Here is a 22,910-nt window from a genome sequence, read left to right on the forward strand (position 1 = left end):
CATATTTGGCTTTTTGACTGCTTTATAGATGAATTGTTTTTCACTGTTGATATTTAAGAGCTTTTTCTATTCTAAGTACTAGTATTTTATCAGATATATGGCCTGAAAATGTTTTCTCTGTCCTTAGCTTGTTTTTTCATCTTCACAGTGTCCTTCAAAGAGTAAAAGGTTTTGTTTGTTTGATAAGGTCCAATTTATTGATTTTTTGGCCTCTTAATGCTATTGCTATTGCTTTATGTAATTAGTTTAAGAACTTTTTGCCTACCCCACATCCTCTAAAAGCTTTGCTTTTATGTGGAGGGGGTGGGTTGGTCCACACCTGGAGTACTTAAAGGTTATTTCTTTTTTTTCCTTTTATTTATTTTTTTTTTATTAGTGAGACACCATGAGGGACAGTTGTAGACTTACAAATTTTTGTGCTTGGGTTTCAATTATCACGGTCATGGTTATGGTCCTCCCGTTGTTCATCCATTTTGCTCGAGCGGGCCCAGTAACATTGTGAGACTTGTTACTGTGTTTGGCATATCGAATACATCACGGGTAGCTTGCCAGGCTCTGCTGAGCGGGCAAGATACTCTCGGTAGCTTGCCAGGCTCTCCGAGAGGGGTGGAGGAATCGAACTCAGGTCGGCCATATTGGCTGCGTGCAAGGCAAACGCCCTACCCGTTGTGCTATCACTCCAGTCCAATTTCAATTATACAATGATCAAATACCCATCCCTCCCCCAGTGCCCATTTCCCACCACCACGGATCCCAGTATCTCTCCCACCCCCCATCCCCCCATCCCACCCTGCCTCTGTGGCAGGGCATTCCCTTCTGTTCTCTCTCTCCTTTTGGGTGTTGTGGTTTGCAAAAGAGGCATTGAGTGGCAATCATGTTTGGTCTATAGTCTACTTTCAGCATGCTTCTCCCATCCTGGGAGGATCTTCCCAATACCTTTATTTGGTGATCCTTTCTCTATTTGAGCTTCCTTTTCCCCTAGCATGTGTGGCTGGCCTCCAAACCATGGAGCAAAATTCCCAGTACTAATCTTGGCTTAAAGGTTATTTCTGATCTGTGCTCAAGAGTGATTCCTGGGGGTACTCAGGGGACCATATGTGGTACCATTGCCTTCCCTTCTGTACTGTCTCTCTGACCATATGAAAATAACTTTTGAAATCAGGAAGACTGTTTGTTCACATTTCATTTTCCCTTGTTATGATTGTTTTAGACATTTGACAGCTGTACTATTCCATATAAAATTTAGAATAAATTTCTCTGTTTTTAAAAGACCTTGTTGTAAATTCTGATAGGATTCTCATTAAATCAATTTGGGAGTAGTTGAAAGTTTACTATGTTGACGTTTGCAATCTAAACTGTAGAATAAAGACTCATGTTGACTTTTATACTATAGTCAACAGCATTTATCGAGTGTCTATTAAATAAAAACTAAGTTATGAATAAGTTTTAGAACTCTTTAAGGTTTAAGGAAGCATGGTAATCTTAATATAACCTTATTTATTGTGTTTTAATTCATAGGACTTGGATTTAAAAGAAATTGAAGAAATGAGCTTTACTGAGGTACAGCAGTCACAATCTGACTTATTGTTTATCCTTTGTATGTTCATATCTCATTAATTTAAAACAAAAAACTAAAAATTAATTTAAATAATAAAGTTTGCTTTCAAGTTTTATTTATTATATATACTCTCTAATCCCATATACACACAATCAATTCTTTTTACTGAAAAATTAATTCATTGTTTATTATCTAGTAATGTCCTAGAGGAAAAGGTAGAATTTGGCCTAGCACAACGGGTAGGGCGTTTGCCTTGCACGTAGCCAACATGGCCAACTCAAGTTCAATTCCTCAGCCCCTCTCGGAGAGCCCAGCAAGCTATGAGAGTATCTCGCCCGCACGGCAAAGTCTGGCAAGTTACCCGTGATGTATTCGATATGCCAAATACAGTAACAAGTCTCACAATGTTACTGGGCCCGCTCGAGCAAATCGATGAACAATGGGAGGAAGACTGTGATAAGTGACCCTGTGAATTAAAATCCATTTCTCCATTCTGATATTTATTTTAAAAATAATTCGTTGGAAGACAGTATTCACTTTACCAGCAGTTGTTTGCAATTTTTATTCTCACTCAGAATTCTAACTTCTATTTATGGTTACTGTGGAAATAACTGTCTAAAACTTGATTCAAGGGGGAACATGCAGCTAATATCCAATTTTTATAGGAAATCAACTTATAATTATGATATGTAAAGTGAAATAAAATTGGGAATTTGGATTTTTAAACCAAATTACCTCTAAATAACAAATGAGAAATTACAATGTTTTACTAAATTTGGCCAAGACAAGTAATAGCTGAAGCGTAATGGTTGTATCTCTTAGAAGTGTCTTAATATAGAGTAGCAGATTTAAAAGACTAAATATCTCAATTAGGTAAAGGTAAAGGTAAAGGCCCTCCCGTTGATCATCGATTTGCTCAAGCAGGCCCAGTAACATCTCCATTGGAGACTTTGTTGTTACTGTGTTTGGCATATTGAGTACTTCACGGGGAGCTTGCCAGGCTCTGCCGTGTGGGCGAGATACTCTCGGTAGCTTGCCGGGCTCTCCAAGAGGGGCGGAGGAATCAAACTCGGGTCGGCCATGTTGGCTGCGTGCAAGGCAAACGCCCTACCGCTGTTTTATTGATTTGGGAAAAACGATATTACTGTACAAAATTCTTGACCCTACACTCTCAGTAAATGCTGCTTCATAGATAGCAGTACTTAAAGTAGGAATTTGGTTGGGTATATATCTAAAGAGGCTAGTTATTTGGCTTCATTTGTACGGAAAAAAGGGCGTTCCAGCAAAAAATAAGGGTGTTAAATGAAATAACTGGTATTTTACTCCACCCCCTTGGTTCAGTTCATTGACTGTCCCGATGTGGAAAACGAAGTGAAAAGACTGCTGAGTTCAGATGCTGAAGCTATCAAAGCTCGTATCCTTTTATACTAAATATTTCTTATCTAGCCTGTTCTCTTGTCTATTTACTTGCTGAAAGTCTTCACTTCTTGTATTTATGTCTGGTATTTATGTGTTGGTTTTGGGATGTAGAACTTAAGATTTGTGAAAACTTTACTAGGAACAGTAAAATCCTGTAATGGATTATACTGAATTACTTGTGTAATTCAGTGTAAGGCACCTCTCTACGTTAATGATCCAGGTACAAAATTCAGTAGTACTTTCAGCTAGAGAGTTTTCCCCTTTCAGATATAACTCTTCCTTTCTTTCTGTTTTAATTTTATTTTTGGGTTTTGGTTCACACCCAGCTGTGCTCAGTGCTTACTCCTGACTCTGTGCTCAGAGATCACTCCTGACTATGCTTTGGGGGACCTATATGATCCTGGGGATTGAACCTGGGGTGGCTATGTGCAAGGAAAGTACCTACCCATTGTACTATCTCTCCAACCCTTCTTTCTGATATTTTTATTTTTTATTTTTTTTCTTTTTTGGGTCACACCCGGCGATGCACAGGAGTTACTCCTGGCTCTGCACTCAGAAATCACTCCTGGCAGTGCTCAGGGGACCATATGGGATGCTGGGAATCGAACCTGGGTCGGCTGCGTGCAAGGCAAACACCCTACCCGCTGTGCTATCTCTCCAGCCCCTATTTTTAATTTTTTAAAGTTTTAGTGACTTACTGTTTGATGTATACAACATTCCAACACCACAACTTCTACCCGAGTGTCATCACTAGCCCCCCCGCCCCACTATGGAAAACTCAGTTCTTTTGGGGGGCCTACATCTAGTGTTGCTCAGAACTTACTCCTGGCTCTGCTCTCAGGGATCAATCCTGGCAGTACTCAGGGGACCATATGGGGTGCTGGGGATCAAAATCATGTCAGCAAGTCCTTTACCTGCTGTGCTATTGCTCTGGCCCCACGTAAACTCAATTCTATAGACCAGTTCTCAGGGTCTGTTGCTTAGGCCATTTGTTATTCTGTTACGATGTTTCTTTATGTTCCACATAGAAGAGAGATCATTCTGGCCTTTTTTTCCTTGACTGTTCTGACTTTCAGGATGGAAAGTCATTGGTGAAGATAAAACTATAGAAATAGAAAGTCACGGTTTTATTAGAGGTTTTGGGATAGCCCAAGAAAAATGTGGCCATAAGAAGGAACGTATCCTATCAGGTACATTTGTAAAGAAGAAGCTGAAGTTTCAGAAAGAACAATTCTTTGACAGTGTGAGATTCAGTCTCCATAGACATACAGGCCAAAGGAAAAGGATGATTTTACTCTTCTTTTCTCTTATTGGTACCTCAGTGTTTTAGGAGTTTTATATTGGTGTTCTAATTTCCCATCTGTCCCCACTGTTTTAAACACTGTGACCCTTAACCCACAGTAAATGCTTTGATGATTGAATATATAAATGAATATTAAAGCCTTTTGCATTTCTTATTTTTTGAAGAAAATAGTATTCCTACCAAAAATTATTCTCTGAATTCATTGGTTGCTTTGTGAATTTGATGAAAATTAGTATAATTGGAAGCTGGAGTGAATGTTATTTTAAAAGCTTCAGATAGTTTCAATTTCCTCTTGTTTAAAATCAGTAGAATCTGATATCCTCCGGGAGATGTTCAATGATTCTAACAGTGGCAGTGATGAGGATATGGAGATAGAGGATGAAGAGGATTATGATGATTGCTATAGTTATGTGGAAGAGGAAGAAGAGGAATATGATGAAGATGAGGATGATGAGGATGATGATTGTGAAGATCTGGAAAGGGATCTACAGGCCAAGATAAATGAATTTAAACGGTGTGGGGCGAAGGAAGGATCCAGTTCAATGGGTAAGTCAGTGGGAAAAAACACAGATAGTAAAGAGAGGGTGGCAGATATAGAAACTGACTTGGAATATTAGATTGTATTAAATGCAAGAATAAGTTTGGAATATTAATACTCAGATACATAGTAGTGTTTTAATTGATTTGGATCTCAGTCTATTAGCTTTGGCTTTCTTTATATATGTAAACTTTCTATTTCTGTTAGTTGTGCAAATTCAGAAGCAGATTCATTATCTGGAGTCCAAACTCCAAGAGATTCAGAACAAAGAACAAAGACAGAATCATCTCATTATGAAAGTAGAAAGCCTGGTGCTCAAGGTAAATTCTTGTTTACTGGTATAAAGTTATTTTGATTTCTTTAAAAATTCCATCACTGTGTTTCCACTCATCTCATTTCTGTGGCATTCATACTCATTTATGAATCCAAACAACCTCTTAGAAATCCCAAGTAGAAGATAAAATAATATTATTTCCTTTTCTCTAAGTAATTTTGATTACATTTTATATAAACATCATTCGGAAGGAAATAAGAGCCTTGAAATGATTGCCATCATTGTTCCAGAGAGATAGTATAGGAGGTAAGACACTTGCCTTTTATTCAGCCAACTGGTTCGATCTTAGACAGCACATATGGTTCCCGAGCACTGCTGGGGTCACTCTTGAGCACAGAGCCTAGAATAACTCCTGAGCACTGCCAGCCTCCAATTGCCAATATTGAGCATCAACTATGTGAGTGGCCCTTAAAGAGCTATTTTACATGTAATATAACTTTATTCTTATGTCCCTAAAATATACTGCAACTGCTCTATTTTATACATCAGGAATTGAAATACAGGGAAGTTAAGTAACATGTCAAGCAACATAGTAAGTGGTAAGTCATAGCTTGAAACCTGTTGTTATTATAATATGTATTTATCACAGTGAATGAGTACTAATGAAATTAATTTAAATTTTTTGTGATGCATGCTATACCTGCTTAGAATACTGTTCTTTAGAATAGTTGAGATAAGATATGTGGATAAACCCTGTTACAAATATGTGATATTGTTATGATTATTAAATGCAATACTTAGAAATATTAATATTTTGTCTGAGTGCAATAAATGGAGGCATAAACACCAAATATCAAGGCATATTTTTGGTTAATTGGGGGAAATTGGTGCTGAGGAGTACTTGGGGCCACAACAGTGATCCCCAGCAAAACAGAACAATGGTTCAATACAAGGCCCCATGATGAGATGCTGCTGGGGCTCTGGGTGCTGGAGATACCTGAGCTACCCGGGGGTGCTTGAGGCCTCCAGAGCTATATCTGGTAAGATTAGGAAACCTCTTGGCTTGTACCTGGTAATTCTTGGGGGATCATATGGTACCAGGAATCAACCCTGGGTCCACATATATTAGACAGGTGCCCTAATCACTGTACTTTCTTTAAATCCTTCAAGCCAGATTTTTAAATAGACCATAGTCATAGGTCATTTAAAGTTTTGTAGAAAATGAGAACATAAAAGCATTCCAACTATTTAGGCAGGTAAAAAAGCTATGAAGGCCATAGAAAGTCAAGTCACCCTATAGCTATGTGGTACAATTTTTGTGTTATAAATTCTTCACCAAGAGTGCTATTTTGTTATAACTAAGTTTTTTTCTTCTTAAAAAGAAATCGGGAGGTAGGGGTTTGGGGTCACACAGTAAATCCTGTGGTGGTCAGGATTTACTCCTGGTTCTGTCCTCAGGGTTCATTCCTGATGGTACTTGGGGGAATGTTATGTGGAACTGGGGTGGTCGGGGGAGGAATAAAGTGGGGCTGGACGTATACAAGGCAAGTGCCTTAATGCCCTGTCTCCTGCCCCTGACTGAATTTTCTTATTTGTCAAATTATCTTCCAAATTCTTTCCTCTCTTGGTTCTCTTGCCCTTTGTGATTCGTAGTCATCAGCCATATAATTTGTTTTCCAGACTCACTTACAGTCTGTGCTGAAACAGCTTCAGTGGGAAGAAGAACAAAAAGCTGAGCAGGTGAGAAATAGATTTTCAAATAAGCCAGAAATATTTTGATACAATTTTTTTCTTTTTGGGTCACACATGGTGATGCACAGGGGTTACCCCTGGCTCTCCACTCAGAAATTACTCCTGGCGGTGTTCAGGGGACCATATGAGATGCTGGGAATCGGGACCATATGAGATGCTGGGAATCAAACCCAGTCGGCCAGTTGCAGGGTAAACACCCTGCCTGCTGTGCTATTGTTCCAGTCTCTGATACAAAGTTTTTTGATACAAAGTTTTTTCTTTTGATACAAAGAAGCCCCCACTTCACCATCAATTTAATTTCTGGCTGTTCTTTTTGCAGAAATAGTAATGAACAGATATTCTAAATGAGGGTAACAGGTTGGTACAAGGTGTTTGTGAAAAATCTCACATTTAGAAAATAATGAAGGCCTATTAAGCCAAAAGCATTGAATATGCATATGTTGTTGAATGAGATACCTTTATTAATTGTCCTCATGGAGATAATTAACAGGGAAGAGTGACAGTAAATAAATTATCATATAACCATGAAGCTGAGTATAATTGTGAAGAAGTGTTATTAACGATGAAAAGTGCTATTTGGCTGAAGAGAATTTTGAATTAAAGTTAGAACTAACGGATAAGTTGAGGTAAAGAGGGAATAATATGCATATGATCCCACCATTAACAATATTATAAATCACAGTACCGCAATAGGATGTACTTTAAAAAAAACTCTATGATTTAAGGCATATATTTAAGAAGGGGGGATGAAGAGATGAAGAGCCTATTGGATGGAGCATATTCTAGGGTTCACATTAGCAAAGAACTTAACCTCTCTGAGTATTAAAAGCAAGGGACCAAAGTTGGAGAAGACAGAGCTAATAGTATGTGGTTGCTTGTAAGCTACTGAAAAGGAGTATTGGTTTCATTCTTTCTTTTTTCTTTTTGGGTTACGCCCAGCAATGCACAGGGGTTACTCCTGCTCTGCACTCAGGAATTACTCCTGACGGTGCTCCACGGACCATATGATATGCTGGGAATCGAACCCAGGTTGACCGCGTGCAAGGCAAACACCCTACCCTCTGTACTATTGCACCAGCCCCTTGGTTTCATTCTTAAGTGCAGTGTGAAGCCCTTAAAGAATTTTGAGCAGAGGAGTCAGTCTTAACTTAAAATTTTTTTAAAATCACGCTGATTTCTGAAAAATAGACTGTAGAAGGGCAAGACTACAGGCAGAGAGGCCAGTTAGCTGACTTAGTGGTAGTCTAAAATAAGATGAAGAAAAACCTGTATTAAGGTAGTTACAATGGATATGGAAAGTACACATACATACATATATATGTACTGAAATAATTTCTTTTTTGATTAAATTTTTGAGGTAAAATATGTTTATTTTATATATAAAAGCTACTATTCTCTCTTTCCTCACACAAGATTTTAATTTTTAATTCCGTGCTAAAAACAAGTTATGCTTCAAGAATTATAACATAGGCAAACCTGTTCAAGGAAGTAAAAGATATATCATGTCTAAAAAATTGTTTCTAGTGTTTTGTTCCTAGTGAAGACACTTTTAGGAAAAATACAGTTAATAAACTCACCAGCAGGAGTGTAAAACCCAAATTGAACTTACAACTTGGGTTCAGGAGTATTTGAGTTCATACATACATAAAAAAAATGGAAAGAAATTATGCTTTCTAGGAAATCTATTCTTTTTGTAAAACTTTTCAAAAGATTTTCTTTTGCACAAAGTATACTTTTTTCATCTTATTCTATGATTCTTAATACTGCCTGAGTTGTAAGAAAGTGACTGATATTTTCTTTTGAAGTTAGTTCAAACACTCTCTCAGGGGATCAGTAACACAAATTGTAAGAAAGTTAGGGTCCACCACCTGCCATGTACTGCAAGGTTTGCTAAAAGACTTCTAATCTTCAAAACACATGAATTATTTTTCTGTTATCAAACACATAGCTTTGAAATCTGGTGCTACATAACAGTGTTAATAGAATTAAAAGATAAATATTCTATATCATCCAAAATAAACCTTAAGGCTTATTAAGGTACTAATTTTTAAACAGCTAACTGGAGCAATAGCACAGCGGTAGGGCATTTGCCTTGCGCGCAACCAGCCCGGCAGAGCCGGGTTCAATTCCTCCGCCCCTGTCGGAGAGCCAGGCAAGCTACCGAGAGTATCTTGCCCGCACGGCAAAGCCTGGCAAGCTTCCCGTGATGTATTCAATATACCAAACATAGTAACAAGTCTCAAAATGGAGATGTTACTGGGCCTGCTCAAGCAAAGTGGTATATATGTTTACAAATTGATTTTTTATATTTATTTATTGAATCACTGTGGGAAAAGCTACAAAGCTTTCAGGTTTAAGTCTCGGTCATGCAATGATCAAACACCCTTTTCCCTTCACCAGTACTTATTTTTCACCACCAAGAACCCCAATATACCTCCCCTCCCACCCCTCCCAGTGCCTGTGAGACAGATGAATTCTACTTAACTATCCACTTTGATTACATTCGTTATTTCGACAAAAGATGCACCATTATTGTTTACAGTTTACACCCAACAATCAGAACTGCTGAAAAGGCATTGTGAAATAATTTGTTTTCTATAGCTGGTTATGAGAACCAAATGATGTTGTGCAGCTGCGATAGCAGCCGTGCAATTTTGGATTTCTGATATTTTGCTTATTAAGTCTGGAGGGATTTCTGCCAAGAGCCAGATAATTACAAGATTGGTTTCTGTTGCTCTGGAGCCATGGCCGTGCCGGAGAGCAGCTTGTTGGGGGCAATGCGTGACCTCGGTAGGGCGTGAAAGATGAGCCGGGAATGCCCCCCTTCCCATGAGGTTGCAGTTGCCCCGTCACCGCCGGCTCATACCTGGCTTTCCTATAAGCTCCGAGGCGGCCACCATCTTGCTGCCCAGGGGGAAAAAGGCGGAAGGGAGTGATACCCCTTCCCTCCCGGGGAGGCATGGTACCGTGGATTAACGCATAGTCCATTCATCTTGATTAAAATTTTTTTAATTATAACACTGATCTACCAAGTTGTTCATAATGTAGTTGTTTTAGGAATTAAACATTCCAACACCAATCCCATTACCAGTGTGATATTCCCTCTAACAGTGTCCTTAGTTTCTCACCCTCTACCTCAGCATGCCCCTTTGTAGTCACAAATTTACTTCATATTGTCCCAACACAAAGGTAAATGAAATTACCAAAACTTGGATCAATAAGTGTCAATTTGTGATCATTGTTATATATCATGATTGTGTTACTAAGTTCACTACCTGAGGATCTGCTGTACTGTTTAGTGCTAGTTGAGCCTTCTGTGTTATTGTTTAGGCTCATTGAGCTTGGTGGTCTTCTCTGCAACTTTCCCATCAGATTTGCTGTGATCCTACTGATAATGGAGGTGCATATACAGCCACATGGTTCAGGAGCTATAGATCTGGAACAATTTGGTGGCTTGGTAGTTTAATGAGATTCAGTCATGGAGCTGGGCCATTTTTATATCAGAGGGTGTCAAGTGTGGTTGTGGGCCACTGTGCCTTCAGGCAGAGAGGGGAATTTGCTTGCCCCCATTCTGAAAAGGTCCCAGAGTTCTCAGCCCAGATCAGTCAGTCTACTTGGAAAGATTCAGTGACATTATGTTATTTTGGAGATTAGCTGTGGAGCTGGGCTGCTTCCCTGCTGGTGAGAAAGCAGGTGTTGGCCGGGGCTGCTGGATTTTCTGTTCACGGAAGACTCGGCCTGCCCCCATTCTGAAAGTACCCAGAGTTTTTAACCTATAGACTGCTGTGCATGGGGAGATTCAGCTGCTTCTTGTTCTTTTTGAGAATGAAATCATTTTTAATAAAGGCTGTATTTGGACTTAACTCACATACCCAAGTTTACCCATTTGTATTATACCATAAATTTATAGAATTATGCTACCACAGTCACTTTTTAAAATCACTTCAAAAGAAACATTTACTTATTAACAGCTTCTCCCTATTTTTTTTCAGTTATCGTTCAATAGCACAGCGGGTAGGGCGTTTGCCTTGCACGCGGCCAATGCGGCCGACCCAAGTTCAATTCCTCCGCCCCTCTCGGAGAGCCCGGTAAGCTACCAAGAGTATCTCGCCCACATGGCAAAGCCTAGCAAGCTCCCTGTGACGTATTCGATATGCCAATCACAGTAACAACAAGTCTCACAATGGAAACGTTACTGGGCCCGCTCAAGAAAATCGAACAACGGGAGGACAGTGCTTAAATCCTTCCCATCCATAACCAGCCCTATGAAACCATTACTCTACTTTTCACTATGTCTCTATTTTGCCGTTCTGTTTATTTTACTTTAATGGAAACATAACATATTGTTTTATGTAACTGGATTCTTTCTCATAGCATAATATTTCCAAGTTTAATCTATCATGCATATATCAATATTTTATTCCATATGAATGAATAACATTCCATCATATAGATATATCACAGTTGGGTTTTTGACATACTTTTATTTTTGTTTTAAAACTTTAAAAACATGAATCATCATGAATTATGCATGATTCTTAGGCATGTAATGTTCCAACACTAATCCTTTCCAGTATCCACTTACCTTCACCAATGTCCCCAGTTTCTCTCCTAAGCCCACCCCACCCTGGCCCTCCAGCCTGCCTCTATGGTGTGCACTTTTTTCTTTTTTTCCTTTTTAGGAAGCACTGTGGCTTACAATACTATAACTGGTAGGATATCATGCATATCAATTTACCTCTTTTCAGCACTAGTCCTACACCACTTCCCTCTATCATTGTTGTAGTATTCCCTTGCCTGACCTGTCCCCCCAACACCTGCTCCACACACAAGTGGCAAGCTTCCTACTAAGGACAAGAACTTTTGCTCTGTTTCTATTGTCTTTGTGCATTAGTTGTTCCCCTACTTTGTTTATTTATATCCCACATATGAGTAAGATCATCCTATGACTGTCCCTTTCCCTCTGACTTATTTCACTCAGCATGGTACTCTCCAGATCTATCTATGTATCAGTAAATGCAGGACTTCATCTTTTCTTTTCTTATGGATGAGTAGAATTTCATTGTTTATTAGTACAATAGCTTCCTTATAAAGTCATCCATTCTTGGAACTTGGGTTGTTTCCAGATCTTGGCTATTGTGAATAGGACATATGTCTTTTTAGCAATGTGATTTTGGGCCCTTGGGGTATATTCCCAGGAGTGGAATTGCTGGGTCATATGCAAGTTCAATTCCTAGTTTCTTGGAATGTCTACATTGTCTTCAAAAAAGTCTCACCAGCAGTGAATGTGGGCCCCTTTTCTCCCCTGCATCCATGCCAACACTGGTTGTTGTTCTTTTTAATGAGTGCCAGTCTCTCTGATGTGAGATGAGTATCCAGTCCTTAATACTTTGCATTAGTTCCTTCTGTTGTTCTTCTATAATACCATCTGTTATTTTGTCCTTCTTCTCTTTTCACTTAACCTAATATCCTCCAGTTCCATCCAAGTTGCAAGTGTATTAAGTGATTTCATCATTCCTTGCAGCTGCATCATATTAAACTGTGTATCTATACACAATATTTTTATTATTCACTCTTCTGTTCTTCAGCACATTGGTGATTCTATATCTGAGTTCTTGTGCTTGAGTGTTAAAATGAATAATGGTGTGCATATGTCCATTTGAATGAAATTTTTGTGCCTTGTGGGTAGATATTTAGAAGTGGAACTGCTGGGTTGTATGTCAGCACTATTATTTTCTTTTTTACCTTCAGTTTTTTGGCCATATATGGCTGTTCTTGGGGCTTACTCCTGACTCTGTGATTCGGGATTACTCCTGGTGCAGTAATCCTATGCCAGGGATTGAACTTCAGCCAGCTTGCAAAGCAAGCACCCTACCTGATGTACTGTCTCTCCAGGCCTTTATTCTCACTTCCTGAGAAACCTCCGTACTTTTCTCCATAAGGGTTGAACTAGGCAGCATTTCCACCATGAGTGGATGAGAATTTCTTTTCATCATATTCTCACCAACAAGATTGTTCCCAATTTGTTTTGATATGTGCCATTCTTACTGGTACTAAATGGTATCTCACTGTCGTCTTGATTTGAATTTCTCTGACAAAAAATGATGATGAGCATGTTTTTCATGTGTTTATTAGTTATCCATCTATCTTCTTCAGAGAAGGGTTTGTTCATTTCCTATTCCTATCTTTGAGAGTTTGTGGATTTTTCTGTTGATCTTTGTGAGCACTTTATATATCTTGGATATTAATCCTTTGTCTGAAGTGTGAATATTTTTCCCAGTCAGTTGGGTGTCTTCTAATTTTAGCCTTGTTTCTTTTGCCATGAAAAACCTTTTAGTTTGAAGAAATCTCATTTGTATATTTTGTTGCCTTTGCCAATGGAGCCATATCATTGAAAACAAAATTAAAATGGCCTACCAGCTTTTTAAAAAAGTCTTCATAGACATCACAGGTACCTGATTTTTCCAGAACATATTTTTAAGCAATAAATACACTCCTCACCTTAAACTGATTTCTTTATTAAATGTCTCCCGTAAATAGTGCTTTCATATTAAAAAAGAAAACTGCATATTTTGACAGGAAATATACTCTACAATTAAGGAATACAGACAATACTGTTAGTGTGACATCGTTCTAAAGAGTTCTTAGGATCTAATGAACTAAATATATTACTTGATAGATTACTAAATAGCTTACTATGTGGCATTTAATTTTCAAACGAGGGTATGAGGAAGTGATAACAAAGAACCATCTTTGCATTAAGCTGTAGTAGTAAAACATCAGGCTGGGGTCCCAGATCTTCCAGTAGCTTTTGGCAAGACTCTGCCCCTTTCCAGGGCTTCTTTTTCTTCATGTGCAAGTCTAGGGTGATAATGCCTATCACTGCCAAGAATCTGAGAGTTTTCTTGAAATAGCCTAAGTAGTATTAGGTCTAACCTCAATTAATGATGTTAGTACTACTCTAGAGATTACATTTCCAGGTTTACTGTACCACTTGTAGTGCTCCCACTCAATATGTGCAGGGAAGAGGGGGTCAGTATGTATGGGCAGGGCCTCTGATGGAGGAATTAGCTCAGAAGGAATATTGGGGGGAAATGCAGGAAAGGATGAAGGATGATAGATAAAGGACAAAGGAAAAGCTAAGACTAGGAAAGAACTTAGAGGAGAGCTTGAAAACCAGATGACATAAAAAGTTTTTTGCCATGGGCCCAGAAATTTTGATGTGAGGGGAAATAAATTGGGGAAAAGAAAATGAGTGCAGAAGCAGAAGACTAGGGAGAAGGCAGGCTTTGAAAAGTATCTAGATAGGCCTTGCTTGATCGAGGCAGAGAGGGGACTGGAGCAGAAACCAATAAAAAGTTCTTCTGGGGGCATGACTGGATAAATTGAGGCCAATGGGGGTGACATAAAGACCACAGTTGTTAGTGAGTAATGAGAAAGGTAGAAGAGCCTGGGTCCAGTTTCTAATACTGCAGCCTCACACTGAGCAGGGGAAGAGAAAACAATGGAACAGAATGAAACAAATTGGTTTGTCTGTAAGTACCTTTCACTATCAAGTGTCATTATAACCCAGAGTAACTGCTTCACCCCCATGCCAACTCATCAAAGGCTTATTGTGCCCTGACTCCCCACCCACTCTCAGCATATGCATGTGATACTTTGTGAAGTTTTCCTTCTCTGTAGCCCAATTATTCTTTCCCATGTTACAGACTGGCACAGTCCACCATGGTATCCACTGGCCATGTGTGAGTTCTGAGCTCGTTACATGACTAGACTGAATTGAAATGTGCAAAATATACACTGCATTGGGACAAAGTGATAGTACAGCAGGTAGAGCACTTGCTTTACAAATGCAGCTGACCCAGGTTCAATCCTCCATACTCCAGAAGGTCCCATGAGCCTCTGCAGGAATGATCTCTGAGTGCAGATCCAGAAGTAAGCCCTGAGCACAGCTGGGCATGACCAAAAACCAAAAACAATACACAGTGAGTTTCTGTAGGGGAAATGCTCAGTGCTAGCACCCTGATGACCGCATACTGTCCCCATAGGACACTTTGTCATAACTTCATTGCAGGCTGACTTAAGCCTTAATGAATTCCCTGTGATCCTCTAGCACATGGCAAAACAAGTGGTGTGATGAGGAGGCCCTTTCTCGATTCATCTCCCTATTTTGAGGGAGGCTGCTAGTTTTTCTTCTGTTTCAGCCTGGAAAGGCAGAGCACTTTCTGCTTGCCTCTACCCTGCAGGGTACAAGTGGGAGGACAAAAAAGTATTTAGCAGCAGTGTGGAATGGCTCCTCAGCACCAGGGTAGGTCAGAATTCATCCTTCAGCTGGCCTCTTTTGTTTCACTGTCATTCTGTGAGATAAGGAATGAAAGGAACTAAAAACAGTTTTTGCTGTCCCTATAGTATTGTATGTCTCTCTCTATAAATTGTATGGCTCTGTTTGGGTTTCTAGCTTTTTTGTTTTTAATTAATTCATTTTTTAAATTTTTCAGCACTGTGACTTACAATAATGTTAATCATAGCGTTTCATACACAAAATGTTCCAGCACAACATCCTCCACCAGAGTGTTTACTTCCCTCCTACTGTTCTAGTATCTCCCGTATATCCTATCCCTCCGAGTTGGAAGCTTCCTATTAAAGAATAGTTCTAAGTTTCTATTGCCTTTGAGCATTTGTTACTCTCCTCCTCTTTATATCCCATATATGAGAGAGATTATTTTGCATTACTCCCTTTACCTTCCATTCTGTTGTTGTTATAATGGCTAAAAGTTGCATGGAGTTGGTTTGCAGACTAGAATGCCATGCTTGTGTGTACCAATGGCAGTGTGCTGGAGTTTGGTTTTGTAGTGAAACCAGCATAATGCAAGGTGCAGGGAATTGAACTTAAGGCCTCATGCTCGCATGGCAGGCATTTTTATCACTTATTCCCTCGAGTCCATTTTGTTGATAGTTTGTTTTTTCCCAATTGTATGTCAGCCTGTTTGACTTTTTAAAGTAAAGTAGTTTGATTTAAGGAATATGAGGAGAAAAAGGTGGGAGAGTAAGAGGGTTAGTGCTCAGCATGTTCATGAGAGAATGTAGCCTCCAGAGGGGAGATAGCTAGTGTTTGACATTTTCTAAGACTTAGTAAAAAATAAAGAAAATATATGAAATATTCCTTTTATCATTGCTTTATACTGATTGCATGTTAAAACTATGTATGTGTGTATATATACATATATATGTCTATATATTGACTTATGGGCCATACTCAGCAATGTTCAGGGCTTATTCCTGGCTCTGTGCTCAGGGAACACTCCTAGGTGAGTGAAGGACTGTATGGGATGCCAGGGACTGGCCGCAGTTTGGATGTATGCAAAGCAAGAACCTACCCATTGATAAAGGCAGCTCAGATAGAGAAGGGAGCACCAAATAAAGGGTGTTGGGAAGATCCACCCAGGATGGCAGATGCATGCTGAAAGTATAGACCGAACATGATTGCCACTCAATGCCTCTTTTGCAAACCACAGCACCCAAAAGGAGAGAGAGAACAAAAGGGAATGTCCTGCCACAGAGGCAGGGTGGGATGAGGGGATGAGGGGATGAGGGGTGGGAGGGATACTGGGATTAGTGGTGGTGGAGAATGGGCACTGGTGGAGGGATGGGTACTCAATCATTGTATAACTGAAACCCAAGCACAAAAATTTGTAAGTCTACAACTGTACCTCATGGTGTTTCACCTACCCATTGTATTATCTTTCTGGCCTCTGAAATGATACTTTCGGTGTATGGGGTTAAGTAAAATATACTATTTAATTTAATTTTGCTTGTTTTAGTAAGTTTTCTACCCTTCTCTTCCCTGTCTTATGTTGTTTGTTGCAATGGCAGGGATCATGCACACACCTAGCTGTGCTATTTCCACATTTAGTCATATTGCTTACTAGGAATCATATTCCTTTCAGTTGTGCTTGTACACATTCTGATAGTGTTCACCAGGGATGGGTACAGCACTCACATGTGTGCTCACAAGGGGTTGTGCTTCCTGACTGTGGTACTGACATGTCTTTTTTCAAAAATTTTAGTTTCAGTGGTCTTGTACTCTTGGCTACAGAAGTGTAGCTGGAAATTTCCTGCAGTTCCAGGAACCACAGACAACAGAGTGGCCAGATATAAGCAGCACAACTATCTTGACTGACTCTACCCCTACAGCAGCGCTGGAGTATCAACTCATAACCTCACACTTGCAAGGCAGGTCTTCTAAGCCACCCGCAGGCCCTAGCTATTAATTTTTATTTCTAACATTGATAGCAGAGTAATTTAAATCACAAATGTGACTTTTATCCACATTTCTACTGGACAGTGCGATTACAGATTGGTGAGAAAAGAAAAACTGGTGAAGGGGAAGAGGAGCTGACAGGGTTGTATTTCGCCAGGAAATGACATTAAAAAAAACACTGTGATCACCACCTCACAGGGATATTTTATCACTTCGCTAAATATATAGACGGTGATAAAATATCCCTGTGAATTGCTCATAATAGTTTTTAAATACTTGTACATATATGTATATATGTTTAAATTGAATAAGAGTTTAAACTGAATTTGTAGAAACCCACTTAATTTTCCTGACTTTTCTCAGGACATTGCTTGCAGCTGGTGAAAAATTCCTTACATTGATGAGGCTATTTCAGAACTATTGCTATAGTAAGTTCATGCTTTGAGCAGATAACTAGCTCACTTAGTTTGTCTGGTGTCTTCAGAGTTACTCCAACTAACCGTGGTGAAGGTGCTTGGTAGGGGTGTGTTATATCTGGAAGGATTGGATTACTCTGGTGGTCACCTATGTTCTGTAGTGCTCCTTTGGCTTTGCCCAGTCTCTTCCCACATCCAAATCCAGAAAGGCTGTGGAATATCACCAGAGGAACCAAAATAAACAAATACAAATTTATTCTTTTCAAAGCAGAAGTCAAGGAAAAGGGGGAAAGCACCACAGTGAGTGGCAATCAAAGTTAACCAAGTCATTTCCAGCCCTGCCCCTCCCAAAGTCTTTTAGACTTGTATGCAACTCTTGCCACCTCCCTCAATTCCTTCCCCAGCTCCCATCCTCATGACCAGTTCTTGCAGCTAGCAAGCAGCATAGCAGGTTTTAGTATGGTCTCAGTACTGCCCTGGGGACAGCAAGGGCATTTATTCAGCAAGTCTCTCACACTTTGTGAGAGGGTGGGACCTACGTGCTGACCTTAAACCTTTCCCTCACCCCTAGCCATTGATGTTAAAAGAGCAAGAAGGAGTTGAAATATTCCTTTGTTACCAGATTTTGGCAGGAAGGTCCAGCTGAGCAGTTAAATTCCCCCAGCTTTTGGGCAGGATACCCAGTTTCTCTCCCAGGACCGAAAGTAGCTACTGCTGGTCCCCCATGTCAAGAGAACTTTCACAAGCTTGTTGGCCTCAAATTGTCTCAAAACTCATTATCTGCCGTTGAGAATGTGTTAAGGATGTAGGGGAAATACATCTCCCAGGACTGGCATCTGCCTAGTCTCAGAGATAGGGAAGTCAAACAGATTCCTCTCCTGGATATATCCCCAAACTTTGAACCTTGAAGGAAATGGGCATGTGAGAGTCTTGATTTCAGCATTTCCATGCTGGAGGGAAGGGTACATAATCTCCTACGTGGGTGCCTTCTTCAGAAACTATAATAAATAGCCTGAGGGCTTCGAGCCAGTCAGCCTTCCCTGAAATTTTTTCCAGTCAACATGATTCCACTCTGCTCTCACTACAAGGACAGACAGCGTCTTAATGGCTTTTGGGCACTCAGTCACAGTCTGTTGAGAATAGGTCTCTCACTTCTCATGGTTCCATGATGTCATTTGACACAGCCCCACCAGGTGCTCACATTCCTTATCACAGATGTTAATCTCACAAGTCAGAGGTTTTCCTTAGTATGCCTCCCCAGCAACTCCCTTCCTTGTCCTTGAAGTACAGGGCCAGAAACGATACAGCATCACACACAGTACCTCTAGGAGACATGACAGATCCCTAAATACAAACAACACATCTCAGTAAATCCCACCCTAATTTGGATTCACAGTACCCAAGGACCTATTCACCTCTCTATAGGCAAACTGCCCACACTTGCTAAAGTGATTGTCACTGGATCCTCAGGCAACATACTCACCATCAGGTCATTAAGGTAAACATAGGCCCACAACATCTCAGTGGCCCCATTAAGGAGAATCAACTCTCGACTTGCTGCTTCAGTCCACCTACAGCACAATTCCTACATGACAAGATCTGCATTTTTTAAACATGCCACAGGCTCTCAGCAGTCCCACATATCTTGGGCGGAGTGGATATGATGAAAAGGATTTTCCAGGACTTTCTTGTCATACTATTGTTGAAATATTTGCCCTCCTAATTCTTAGGCAGGTATGTGCCTCACCAATCCTGATATCTCCCCCTATAGAATTTTTTTCTATTCCATACCTATCCGCAGTCAAGGCCCTTACAAGTATAGCTCTGAGTCCCTCTCCATCATGGATGGATGCCAGGCTTTGTGTTTGATGCCCACCTGTTTATTACTTGCTTACTCAATCACCAGACACCCAGTCCTCTGCCCAGAGACTTTATGAGCACTAAGGTAGATGTGTGATGAAGTCTGACACCCTGGACCTGTGGTTTTATAGGCTTTGGGATTCTAAGAGACCCTAGGTTTCTGGACCTAACCACTGCCCACTCACTTTTCTGCAGGAGGTAAATCTAGCTTCCAAGCAGTTCTACCCATTGAACTATTGCTTGATTTTTACCAGAGTTCTACCAGTTTCTCCCACCTCGTGACCTTGATGACAACTTTTGTTTTCATTAAGGCTCTGAGCCAGACCCAGGAATTGGAAGAGGCTATCAGATGAATTCTGTCTCTTAGTGTGGTAAAGGTTAATCAAAGCCTATTCATTTCTTCATTTCTACATTGTCTGAGTAGAGCTGGAGTTGCTCTCTGTTGGCACTTGAACCATTGCTAAGAAGAGTTTGGGGAAATTTATCCAAGGCCCAGGTCTTAAGGGAATAAGATTTGGAATGAACAAGACAACACACGAACCCTTCCTGTTAGATTCCTCTAAAGCCACAAGCTTCTTGTTGCTTTGTTCTCGAAGACAGCTAGCCCCAAACATGAATGGAAATACATCATAGGGGAATAAAGGGCAGGATACGTTTACCTGTCCAACCAGGGGTTAGGGCTAACAAAGATGAAGGCAGAACATTAATTCTTCAAGAGGTATTAGAATTTAATGTGTGAGTGAGGCCAGGAGAGTACTGATATACAGTAGCTATATATGTATATAAACTTAGACAAATTAAGTCAACGATATGGCTCTAGGTTATAAAGCTCCTTTTGATATAAAGTGGCCTAAGTGGGCTTTGACTCTGTCCAGTATTCCTCAGCCTGGCCCTGTCGCCCCTCAATATCTACACTGAATGTTTTTTGAATAAAAGAATTCAGGCATATGCCTAGTAAGAGTTAGTTTAGTTTGAGAATTGGGTTCACCTTCCAGAGTTAGAAAGACCAGGGTTTTGTGTTTGTTTGGGGGCCCTGCCCAGCAGTGCTTACTCCTGGTGGGGCTTGGGAGACAAGAGGTGCCAGGGATTGAATCTGTGTTGGCTGTATGCAAAGCAAGCTCCTTACCCCACTTTCTATCACTCCAGCCCCCAGAAAGACCAGTTTTAGGCAAAGGAAGATCTTGCTATTTTCTGGGTGGAAAGCATTCACTTGAAAAAGGACATCTATCAGGGTGGCTGAATGTATCTGCTTTGTGCTTAGCTGGGGACACTCAGCAGCTCATCTGATTCAACCAAGAGAAAAAAGAATTACATAATTAATGGGGGTTGGGAGGTCACCCTTCTCTAAGTTACAGAGTGGCTTCCCTTCCCTGTCCTAAGGAAAGACCTCTGTGTTGAACGAGCTGCCCCGCTCCCAGGGCTCTCAGCACAGACCCCTGAAGAGCCTAAAGAGCCATGTGTGACTTTATCCAGTTTCCCCAGCAACCCAGCTGGTCTATCCAGAAGCTGATGTCTTTAGGAAAGAGGAAGCTGAGGTGGGGTGGCAGGCAAAAATATAAGCCCAGAAGTTTTTTCTTTAATGTTCCCAGTAGTAGGGTGGAAGGAAAAGTCAGAAAGGATGGTTCTTTTCTTGAAGAAGGTCTGCCAGGCCCTGAGATCCTGAAGCTATTTATGGGGTAGACATCCAAGTAGTTCAATATGGAGAGAAAAATAGCCTGGAGCTGAAGTAATGATGGGCTTTTTCAGGGGCACTTTTAGAATTGGGGTGTCTTGGAAATACCATTTTGCCTCTCTGACTTGGGCCAGGGAGCAGGCTAACTTCTGTGGTTAATGCTACAATCACAGAATATGGAGATACCAAATTGGCACTGCTTCACATCACAGGGAAGCTTGTGTGCTTCCCCATCTGCATGACTACCAAGTGATATTTGCCTGCGCTGGCACAGAAGTATGCAAAAGGAGCCAGGCTTAAACTAGAATATTAATGGGCACGTGATTTCTAGAATCAGAGGAATCATTCCTTTCCCACCTCCAGCACCCACTCACCCACTTCACGTCCCACCAGATCTCTCTGCTGCTGGAAGCTCAAATAACTCTGGATGAGAAATGTGGGGGCAGTGGGGACTGGGAAGGTTGGGTGAAGGCTGAGGGAAGGCTTTGATCAGAAAGGGGAGAGGAAGGTGGGCTACAAGATGGGGGGGCTGGCTCCATCAAGAGGCTAGCAGAGTGTTGGCAGTAACATCCGAGCTTCTCACACTGGGGAAGGCATGGCGGAGCTTCTCCATGATGTCCTCCAAGCACAGACTGACATCTTGACTCTTTGACCCCACATCATCTGAGGTAGAAAAAAAGAAAGATTTGGAAAGAAAACTAGCGGTTCCCTTATCAGGGCAAGGGGCGAGGGTAGAACACTGCCAGCTAAAAGACAAACCTATAGCTGAAGGGCAAACCCCGGGAGGGGCTAGGGAACCCACCTGCAGCCTCTGTGTCTGGAGTAGTCTGTCCTTTCTCCTGGGGGTGGCTTCCTTCTGACTGCTGTGGAGAAGAAGTTAGTGATGATCCTGCAGAGCCGTTGCCATCTGATTCGGTGGGTGGCTGGTAAGAAGTAAGGCAGAACTTAAGTGACTCTGTCTTCCCAGCCTTGCTTTGGCAGACTACTGCATTTAGAAGGAACCTGAGATACCTCCTGGATATCCCTTTGCCCTTGACCTTTAAGAGGCTTTTGTGCAATCTAAAAGTTTTCAAATATTTAATTATCTGTTAACTTTGTTCTTTCAACAACATATATTCAAGGTTCCCAGGTTCTTATAAAGATGGTACTGCACCCAGTTGGTGCGATCTCACCTATAATTAAGCTTTGTTAGGGCAGGGGTGGAGGGGCGGCATTTGAGCCACACTCAGCTGTGCTCAGGGATTACTCCAGGTGGTGCTCAGGGAACCAGGATCTAACCAGGGTTAGCTGCATGTAAGGCATGCAGCTTAACACCTGTACTGTTTTTCCAGCCTAGAACTTTTTATAATCTATTACTTTTCGGAGATATCAGGTTACACACCTGATCCTTAGTTCATGGTATATATTAATGGACTCTGGGAGTTTGTCCATCAGTGCCTAGAGGCTCTGTGGGGAAAAGTCAGGGAGTGATATGACCTAGTCCATCATCAGTAATCCTAGGTAACATTTATGAAGGGCTTACTGTATTACTTGCATTATTCCAAATTCTTTAAATACATTATCTCATTTTATGTACTGAACTCACCATTCCATCAATTTGGTGTATATTGAGGGAACTGGATTTACTTTCCTAAAACCCCACAGCCACGAATGGCAGGATCACACTCAAAAGAGGGCTGCTTGATTTCAGAGCTACACTACATCATATACATTACCTCTAGATGAAAGGGAGAGGAAGGAGCAAGAGCTCTATTGTCATCCAGTCTTTCTATTGCCAAACATGTCTAAATTGCTTATTTCCAGCAAACATCATGGTAGCAAACATCAATGTTTTGACCAGTTCTCTGAAATTTGTTT

At 40.7% G+C, this 22,910-nt stretch overlaps 2 protein-coding genes across 2 annotated transcripts in view; one reads left to right on the top strand and one right to left on the bottom strand.

The window, feature by feature from the left end:
* TAF7L (TATA-box binding protein associated factor 7 like) overlaps nt 1-17,115 on the top strand; it is a 30,740-nt gene extending 13,625 nt beyond the window's left edge. The window contains exons 6-12 of the mRNA XM_056124131.1: nt 1,519-1,560; nt 2,900-2,972; nt 4,054-4,167; nt 4,590-4,826; nt 5,026-5,138; nt 6,773-6,832; nt 16,912-17,115. Coding sequence (XP_055980106.1) covers nt 1,519-1,560; nt 2,900-2,972; nt 4,054-4,167; nt 4,590-4,826; nt 5,026-5,138; nt 6,773-6,832; nt 16,912-17,115 — 843 coding nt within the window. The remainder of the gene's footprint in view (nt 1-1,518; nt 1,561-2,899; nt 2,973-4,053; nt 4,168-4,589; nt 4,827-5,025; nt 5,139-6,772; nt 6,833-16,911) is intronic.
* Nucleotides 17,116-20,921: 3,806 nt separating this feature from the next.
* DRP2 (dystrophin related protein 2) overlaps nt 20,922-22,910 on the bottom strand; it is a 73,345-nt gene continuing 71,356 nt past the window's right edge. The window contains exons 22-23 of the mRNA XM_056124110.1: nt 21,856-21,976; nt 20,922-21,716 (exon numbers count right to left, since the gene is read on the bottom strand). Coding sequence (XP_055980085.1) covers nt 21,592-21,716; nt 21,856-21,976 — 246 coding nt within the window. The 3' untranslated portion in view covers nt 20,922-21,591. The remainder of the gene's footprint in view (nt 21,717-21,855; nt 21,977-22,910) is intronic.

The sequence above is a fragment of the Sorex fumeus genome, unplaced genomic scaffold (assembly GCF_029834395.1).
Source record: "Sorex fumeus unplaced genomic scaffold, SorFum_2.1 ptg000050l, whole genome shotgun sequence".
NCBI lineage: Eukaryota > Metazoa > Chordata > Mammalia > Eulipotyphla > Soricidae > Sorex > Sorex fumeus.